At 41.3% G+C, this 10035-nt stretch overlaps 1 protein-coding gene across 1 annotated transcript in view; it reads left to right on the top strand.

Annotated features, from left to right (window-relative positions):
- The first annotated feature begins 9860 nt into the window (after window positions 1-9860).
- MAP1LC3A (microtubule associated protein 1 light chain 3 alpha) overlaps window positions 9861-10035 on the top strand; it is a 1351-nt gene continuing 1176 nt past the window's right edge. The window contains exon 1 of the mRNA XM_015564510.1: window positions 9861-9900. Within this exon, the coding sequence (XP_015419996.1) occupies window positions 9861-9900 (40 nt within the window). The remainder of the gene's footprint in view (window positions 9901-10035) is intronic.

The following is a 10035-nucleotide window of genomic DNA, read 5'->3' as shown; positions in this document are numbered from 1 at the left end:
GAAAGGCCAAGGGAAGGCAACCTTTCCTGGTGACTGGCCAGCTCTGAGGGTTGGTGTCTGGGGGAGGACAGGGGCTGAGGACAGAGGAGGAGGGGAAGAGGGTGGTAACCCTACCCAGCATTCAGGGAGGTGGGTTGAGAACTAAGCACTCACCCAGCTAGAGAGCAGGGGACCGAGGGAATGAGACCCAGACGGAGGACAGGCCTGGTCCAAGGCCCCATGTGGGAAGTGGGGCTGGTGGAGCCAGAGAGCTTCAGGAGTGAGGCGGGGCGTCCCACGCCAGTGGCTTGGAGACCCCTGGGTGGGTTTCAGTCCCTCTAATCTTTGGAAAATTCCTTTTAGCATCTGTAAACAGGAATGACCAGTCCTTACTCAGACGTAATGACCCTGACTCAGACCTCACTCCTCCTGGACCTTCCCAATGGGAGCTAAAGTTGGTCTGTCTGATCCCAGACCCTGTTTCTCCAGGACTCCATGCCCTCCTGGTCACTCACTAAATTGTGCTGCTATGAACATAGGGGTGCACACATTCTTTCTGATGAGTGTTTCAGGTTTCTTAATATATATTCCTAGAAGTGGGATCACTGGGTCATATGGCAGCTCCATATTAAATTTTTGAGAAAACTCCATACTGTTTTCCATAATGGCTGCACCAGTCTGCATTTCCCAGCAGCAGTACTAGGGTTCCCTTTTCTCCACATCCTCGCCAGCACTTGTCATTTATTGATAATAGCCATTCTGAAGTGTGAGTTGATACCTTATTGTCATTTTAATTTGCATTTCTCTGGTGATAAGTGACTTTGAGCACTTTTTCATATGGCTCTTGGCCATCAGTATGTCCACTTTGGAGAAGTACCTATGTAGGTCCTTTGCCCATTTTTTAATTGGATTGTTTGTCTTCCTTTTGTTAAGTTGTATGAGTTTCTTATATATTTTAGATATTAACTCTTTATCAGACATAGTCTTATGATTTCACAACTTACACTTAAGTCTTTTATCCATTTTGAGTTTATTCTTGTGTATGGTATAAATTGGTGGTCCAGTTTCATTTTTTTGCATGTATTTGTCCACTTTTCCCAACACCATTTATTAAAGAGACTGTCTTAACTCCACTGTATGTTCTTGCCTCCTCTGTCAAATATTGAGCATGATGTCTTGGATCTATTTCTCGGGTCTCTGTTCTGTCCCATTGATCTATATGCCTGTTCTTGTGCCAGTACCAGGTTGTTTTGATTACGGTAGCTTTGTAGTATAACTGGATATCTGTTAACTTTGTTCTTCTTTCTCAATTGCTGCAGCTATTTGGGGTCTTTTTTGGTTCCATATAAATTTTTGGAATATTTGTTCTAGATCTGTGAAATATGCCGTTGGTTTTTTTTTTTTTTTTACAGCAATGGTGGAAATTTATTAAAGAACAAGTACAGACTCCCACGTGGGAAGGGGGAAAGGGCCCCTTATTGGTATTTTAATAGGGAGTGCGTTGAATTTGTAGATTGCTTTAGGTAGTATGGACATTTTAATGATGTTAATTCTACCAGTCCACGAACATGGTATATTCTTCCACTTGTTTATCTCTTTTTTCAACATCCTGTAGTTTTCTGAGTACAAGTGTTTTACCTCCTTGGTTAAGTTTATTAGTAAGTATCTTAAATTGTTTTGTTGCAATGGTAAATGGGATTGTTTAGTTTCTCTTTCTGAGAATTCATTATTGGTGTATAAAAATGCCATCAAATAAAACAAAATTTAAAAAAAAGAAAGTAGAAAAAATTAAAAGAAAGTAAGAAAATAAAATAAAAATAAATAGTAATTTTAAAAAATGCCATCAATTTCTGGGTTTTAATTTTCTATCCGGCTACATTGCTGAATTCCTTTATTAACTCTAGTAGTTTTTTGGTGGAGTCTTTAGGGTTTTCTATGTAAAAGATCATGTCATCTTCGAATAATAATAGTTTTACTTCCTCCTTTCCAATTTGGTTGCTTTTTATTTTTCTTCTTGTTTGATTGCTGTGGCTAGGACTTCTAGTACTATCTATAATAATAAAAGGTTAATATACTAATTAGACCGGATGTCCTTCCTGACAAAGCCGCAGTGGGCAGGGGTCAGGGCAGAGGTGGCAAAGAACCACCCCCGCCCCCGCCACACACACACACACCAGGAGGCGGCGGGCGGGGGCTGGGGCCAAGGCCATTGCATGAATTTTGTGCATGGGGCCTTTAGTGTTGAATAAGAGTGGTGAAAGTAGACATCACTGACTTGTTCCTGTTCTTATGGGAAATAGTTTTAGCTTTTGCCCGTTAAGAATGATGTTGGCTATAGGTTTGTCATATATGGCCATTATTATGTTGAGATATGATCCTCTATTCCCACTTTGCTGAGAGTTTTTATCAAAAAAGGGTGTTGGAATACTTCATGATTTTGATTTGCACTGATGATTAGTGAAGTTGAACACCTTTTCATGTCCCTATTGGCCATCTGTATATCTTTGGGAAAATGTTCAGATCTTCTGACCATTTTAAAAATTGAATTGTTTGGGGTTTTTTGCTATTGAGTTGTATAAGTTCCTTATGTATTTTGAGTATTAACCCTTTATCAGATATATGATTTCTAAATATTTTATTCTGTTCAGTATGTTGTCTTTTCATTTTGTTGGTTTCCTTTGCCTATGCAGAAGCTTTTTAATTTGATGTAGTCCCACTTTGTTTTATCTTTTGTTGCCTTGCTTTTGGTGTCAAATAAAAAAAAATCATACCAAAACTGATGTCAAGGAGCTTATTGCCTCTGTTTTCTTCTATGAGTTTTATGGTTTCAGGTCTTATCATTCGTCTTTATTTTGTGTTGATTTTTGTGTGTGGTGTAATGCAAGCATGTCAAACTCAAAGACTAACAGGCCAAATAAGGTTTAAGTTTATGTGGGCCGCAAAAAAAACACACAAAAGCTTCAATTTTCATAGGAACATAGGTTTATTTCCATAGAGACATGCTGAATACAAAGGGCTGAAATAAATGAGTAATTGTTAACATAAAATAATAAAACATTTTAATAAAAATTGATATTTTTTCTTGAACATTAACTTACCAGACACTGAATAACTACACAAATAAGCATAACACAATAAACCTATTTTTCTTGTTCTCTGGAAGCGAAATATTTCCTGTTGTGCACATCAAACAAGTCAGTACAAGACTAATGACGTGCACATGGGCTGCTAAAATATTCGCTGCTAGTATTAGTGGAGAGAAATGGTGCGCCTGGCACATAAGGCGCGTAAGGGAAATGAATGCAACACGATTATAGTGATCGGTCATTAGCCAACATTGTAGTTCGCTATTAATAATTATGTATAACAGGATATTGTAAAAATTAAGTTATAAAATTTTTATTAAAACATCTTACATACTGCTATATTGGCTGGGCCGCAAAAATATTTGTTATGGGCCATATGTTTGACATGCTTGGTGTAATGTAATAGTCCAGTTTCATTCTTTTGCATATGGCTATCCAGTTTTCCTATCACCATTTACTGAAGAAACTGTCCTTTCCCAATTGTGTATTCTTGGCTCTTTTGTAATAATTTAATCGACTATATATTCATGGGTTTATTTCTGTGCTCTATTCTATTGCACACTGATCTATCTGTTTGTTTTTATGCCAATACATACTGTTTTGATTGTTAGAGCTTTGTAACATAGTTTGACATCAGGAAGCATGCCGCCTCCAACTTTGTTCTAAGGCTGCTTTGGTTATTTGGGGTCTTTGTGATTACACACAAATTTTAGATGTGTTCCTTCTATTTATGTGAAAAATGCCATTAGAATTTTAATCCTGGTTGCATTGAATCTATAGATTGCTTTGGGTAGTATAGACATTTTAACAATATTCTTCCATTCCATGAGCACAGAATATCTTTCTGTTTGTTTTCTTTCATTTCTTTCATTAACGCCTTAGTTTTCAGTGTATAGATCTTTGACCTACTTTGTTCAATTTATTCCTAGGTATTTTATCTTTTCAATGCAAGTTAAAATGGAATTGTTTTCTTAACTTCTGATAGTTTATTAGTGTATAAAAATGCAATATATTTTTGTATCCTGCCACTTTACTGATTTTATTAGTTCTAACCGTTTTTTGGTGGAGTCTTTAGGTTTTTCTAGATATGTCACCAGCAAATCGTGACTTTTTTACTTCTTCCTTTCTTATTTGCATGCCTTTTATTTCTTTTTCTTGCTTGATTGCTCTGACTAGGACTTCCAATACTTGTTGAGTAAAAGTGGTGTGAGTGAGCATCTTTGTCTTGTTCCTGATCTTAAGAGAAAAAGCTTTCAGCTTTTCACTGTTAAACAATTATAGTTATGGGCTTGTCATATATGGCCTTTATTATGTTGAGATATGTTCCCTCTGTATTCACTTCGCTGAGAGTTTTTATCATAATGGCAACTTACTCTGAAATGCATCAAAAAAATAAAATGTGTGGATGGATGGACAGATGGTGATAGACCAAATGGAGCAAGTATTAAGTATTAAGTGGTGAGTATATGGATGGTTATTGAACAACTATTTTAATTGTTCTGTGTGATTGAATTTTTTCACAATAAAATGCTTAAAAAATTATTTAGCCTATTAGAAGATGGTAACTGCTCTGACAAAAAGTCAAGCAAGGTACTGGGAGATGGATAGGGAGTGACTGGGATGGGGGCTGCAATATTAAATAAGATCATTCAGGAAGGCCTCCTTGAGGAGACCTTGGAAATGAGAATGTGAGCAACCAGAGACCTTGGGGGTGAGTGTTCCAAAGGGAACGTAAGTACAGGAAGGTCCTGGGGAACAAGCAGGTTCCTGAAATAGTGAGGAGGCCAGCACAGCTGAAGTCAAGGGTATGAGGGTGAATGTTGAGGCGGGAGGAGCAGCAGGGAGGCAGATCCCAGACTTCATGGCTTCATGGGTCATTGCTTAGCCTTTGACTTTTGCTCTGAATGGGTGGGATGCAGGAACAGCATGGTCCAGCACCTCACTCTTGTCTTCTGTCAGTGTAGCGAGACCAGACTGAAGTAGGCAAGGCCAGAGCAAGGAGGCCAGTGAGGAGATGATGGTAGGAGATGGTGGCCGCTTTGGTCTGAGTGGCAGTGGTTTAAGTGGTGAGAAGTGGTCAGATTCTGGAGATACTGTCTTTTCTTTTTTTAATGTCTTTTTATGGAAATATTTACTTATTTATTTGCTTTAAATATATTTTTTTATTGATTTCAGAAAGGAAGGGAGAGGGAGAGAGACAGAAACATGATGAGAGAGAATCATTGATTGGCTGCCTCCTGCATGCTCCCTACTGGGGGGGATCGAGCCCCCAACCAGGGCATGTGCCCTTGGCGGGAATTGAACCTGGGACCCCTTAGGCTGAAGGCCAATGCTCTATCCACTGAGGCAAACCAGCTAGGGCTCGTATTTATTTTTTTAATCCTCACCCAAGGATATGTGTGTGTTTTAAATTGATTTTTAGAGAGAGAGGCAGGGAGAGAAACATTGATGTGAGAGACATTGATCGATTACCTTCCACATGTAGCTGGACCTCGGATCGAACACCCAACCTAGGTATGTGCCCTCACTTGGAATCAAACCCACAACCTTTTGGTGTATGGGACGACACTCCAACCAACAGAACCACCCGGCCAGGGTTGGAGATATTTTCAATATAGAACCAATAGGATTTGGGAATGGATTGAATGAGGGGTGGGAGGAGGCGTGAGGAAAAGGAGTAAAAAATGACGGATGAGGACATGGAAGGTTACATGTTAGGGGAAGATCATGGGTTCATTTGGAGGTGGTCATGTTTGTGATGTTCGCTAGACTTTCAAGTAGAGACAAGGCCAGGCCTTTGCAGTCAGAAAAGATGGGGGAGAGAAGGAAGCAGGAAGGAGCAAGACCAGAGGCCTGGAGGAGGGAGTGGTAGCCCTGCTGACGGGTCAGGTAAGAGGAAGAATGAGCACAGACCTTGAGATTTGAGGGATGGTCCCCTCCCCCACTGTGGCCTCAGCCTGGGCTAGTCTGACAAAAGAGAGGTGTAACCACTTCCCCAAGGCCATGGCCGACCTAGTTCTTAGTTTGCTCTGACTGGCTGTGTTACACTCAGTCTCCTACAACGCTGGGTTTGTGAGATCGGTCCACACGGACACACACACAGCTCTAGATCAAGAGTCAGCAAACTAAGGCCAAATATGTTTTAGGAGATAACTTTACTGGGCTACAGCCATGCCCATTCCAGTGGTGTAAGGCTGCTTCCACACCCTAGCAGAACAATGGTTGCCAGGGACCATATGGCCTGTAAAGCCAAAAATATTTACTATCTGGCCTTTTAAAGGGAAAGTTTGCTAACTCCTCCTTTCCCCCTTTCACTGTAACAGTGTGTAGCTCTATTATAGGAATACACAAGACATTTAATTGAACATTTAGGTGGGTCCCTTTTTTTGGCCATTATGAAAATGCTCCAATAAACATGCCTAACTATTTTCTTGGACTCATGTGCACCAGAAGTGAAATTCCTGGTTTATACGATATGGGCATCTTCAGCTTTACTAGATCTTGCCAAATTGCTTTCCAATGTGGCTGAAATGATTTGCACTCCCATAGCAGTGTAAGAAGTTCCCATATTCCTCTCAAACTTGGAATCGTGTTGTCAGACATTTTTAGTTAGCAGTTCTTCCGTTTGTAGATTCCTTTGGTTATTCGGGCTGTGGGTGACGGTTTTGCTCTTATCTTTTCCTGGCCTTGGTGCTCTGGCAGGGACTGCATTTTGTTCAGTGAAAACAATTTTAAAGTTTGTCCCTGGCTTTCAAGAAAACAATGCTTAACATTTTATCATATACTATAGTGTTTCACCATTAAGTATAATGTTTGCTGCAGGTTAGGTTTTAACTTTTATTTTGGGAGAGCTCACACAGAAAACCATTTGGACTAGTTGGTTTTTTAGGTATGGGTCTATTCTACTTCTTTTTGCATTAGTCTTGCAAATGATCTTTTCCTACAAAATTGTCCATTTCATCTGTGTTTTAAATTTACTGGCATAGAGTGTATAATCTTATTGTTGTCATTTTTGATAGATCGTAGTTATGTAACTTTTGAAATTAGTGTTTATTGTTTTTTTTCCAAAGACCTAGCTTTGTGGTCCATACTAGTGTTTTTGTTCTGTATTTAATCAATTTCTGCTCTTCATTATTATCTTCCTTCACTTTTTCTTTTTTACACTGTTATTCATTTTTTAATTTAAAAAATTTAATCCTCATCTGGACATGTTTTTTCTTATTGATGAGAGAGAGACAGAGAGAGAGAGAAGAGCAACATTGATCAGTTGCTTCCCATATATGCCCCAACCAGAGACGGACCCCTCAACTTAGGTATGTGCCCTGACTGGGACTCAAACCCACCACCTTTTTGGTATACAGGACGATGCTCCAACCGAGCTAGGGCTGTTAACCCTTTTAAACATTATTTGACACTGCTCATTTTCCATATTTCTTCTTACCTAGTAAGGTTATAAATTTCCTAATTGCAGCTTACTATGCTCCACCACCCGAGTTTTTATATGTATTATCATTTTTTTTTGGATCCAGTTTTAGTTTCTATATGATTTTATCTTTAAGTAATAAGTTTTTTAGAAGAATGTTTAAATGTCCAAACATTTGGAGTTTATTTCGCTCATGTCTATCATCAGGGGATATGGTCTGTATGAAATGGATTCATTGATATGTCGAGATGTGTCTTGGGGTCCAGTAGTTAGGTAACTTTTTTGTAAAGGTTTCTTGTGTGCTTGAAAGTAACATACTGGACTGGGTTCATGGTTCTGTCAGAGTCCATTGATCAGGATTATTAACAGCATTAAAATCTATTTTGGGGGGCTGTTTCGTCTATCAGTTACTGAAAGAGGTCTTACATCTCCTATCATGCCACAGGATTTGACACTTTCCCTTTGCATCCTGTCACTCTTGCTTTATACATTTTCAACCCTTTTTAAAACCTCTAACATACAAGTTTAAAATTGTTACATCTTGAAAAGTCTTTTCGTCATTTTGTGGTGACCCTTTTAAAAAAATTTTATTGATTTCAGAGGAAGGAAGAGGGAGAGAGAGAAATATTGATGAGAGAAAATCCTGTATGTCCCTCCTGCATGCCCCACACTGGGGATCGAGCCCACAACCCGGGCATGTGCCCTGACTGGGAATCAAACCCTGACCTCTGGTTCATAGGGTGACGCTCAACCACTGAGCTAAGCCAGCTGGACTGGTGACTCTCCTTTATCCCTAATAATGCCTTTTGCCTTAAAGCCTATTTTGTCTGATTTTCCTATAGATATCTTGTGGTTAATTTTTCTCAAGTATACCCCCCCCTTTTTTTTTAACTTTTGGTGCCCTTAGGTCTTAAATGTCCTCTGGTAAATGGCATAGAGCTGCATTTTATTTTGCTTGATCATCTCTGTTTTAATAGATGAATGTAAAACATTTCCTACCTCTGGTTTGGCACCCTTTACATACCAGTCTTTTTACTTTTCTTCCTTTTTTTCTTTCCTGCCTGCCATTATACTTTAATACCCTTTACCAACTTTTTCTCTTTTCTGTACTAGAAGTCATACTTTTAGTGATTCCTCTTAAGTGTCTGAAATACGTGCTTAACTGTAGAAAGCTGGACAATTGTCATTCTCCTCCTCTTCCTCCTCTCAAATAAACCAAGCTGCTAAGAACACCTGAGCTCCGATTACCCGCGCCAGTCTTACCTGTTATTGTGTCTCATGCTCCTTGTTTGCGCTCCACAAATTAATCATCACTGTTCATGTTCTAATTAAGTACTTGTTTAGATGACTTACATGTTTACCAGTTTAGCTGCTCACCATTTTCCCAACTGATGTCTTGTCTTTCAAGTTCTGCAAATTCACTACAAAATGCATAGGTGCTGATTTTAGTTTTATTCATCCTGCTCTGGATTTTATGTGAGGATCCTGGTCTTAACCTTGAAAACAAACTCTTCTTAAGAGAGATATTCTTTCTTTTCTCTTCTGGAATTCTGATTGGACATGAGAGTTCTCACTTTACCTTTCCACTCACTCCCTTTTACATGTTTCATCCCCTTGTTTCTTTAGTTGTTTCTGATTATTCTCCAGTTCAGAGATTCTCTTCCGCTGTGTGCAATCTGCTTGCTTGCCTTATTGAGACTTGAATGTCCAAAGCTCTATTTTTCAATTCTAGGGATTTCTTTGAAAAGCTCTGTTCCTTTTTAGTGACTTGTTCTTTTATGTTTTGATCTCGCCCACCCACCTTTTCCCTTCTCCAACCATAAGCCCCAAGGACGACGTTTGGCTCTGTCATCCTCGGCACCTCACCGTCGCTGGCACTAACAGCCAGGCTGTGTGCTGTCAGGGGCAGTGACAGAGGGGAGAGAGGATGCGGAGCTGCAGCCGGGCAGTGATTTCCCCACTGCGAAGCGCTGGGTCCGCTCCCACCACAGCCTCCTAGCTTCCCAATCTCTGCTCAGCCCGGCCTGGGACAGAGGGGCCACGCAGGCCATGACGTCACGCGACTGTGACGCCCCTGGGAGCCGCCACCCCTTCCTGGTGCGGGCGGGGAATCCAGGCTCTTTGCGCCCTGACGTCAAGGTCCCGGCGGGCGGGTTTTGCGTCGGCCCAATGGGAGCAGTGCGCCGGCCTCCCCTTTAAGGAATGTTGTGACCTGACGTCACCCGAGCGAGTTACCTCCCGGAGCCTCCGACGCTGGGCTCAGCGTGAGCCCCAGAGCCCTTGCGCGCGAGGTGTGGAGCCCCCGCGCCCCGGTACCGCAGCCACCTCCCCGCCCCGGAGTCCCGGCCTGCGCGCCCCGCCGGGCCCGCGAGATGCCCTCGGACCGGCCTTTCAAGCAGCGGCGGAGCTTCGGTGAGGCCTGGTGGGCGATCTGCAAATCTGGGGAGCGGGTGGGGATTGGGGAGTTGGGGGCGCGACCCAACCTCCAGCGCAGGTGACGTCAGCCCTGTGACGTCAGCTTCCAGCCGGACCCCAGGCTGGGAGGCA

This window comes from Myotis davidii, unplaced genomic scaffold, assembly GCF_000327345.1.
Source record: "Myotis davidii unplaced genomic scaffold, ASM32734v1 scaffold38, whole genome shotgun sequence".
NCBI lineage: Eukaryota > Metazoa > Chordata > Mammalia > Chiroptera > Vespertilionidae > Myotis > Myotis davidii.
This window is presented reverse-complemented; position numbering and strand designations above follow the sequence as displayed.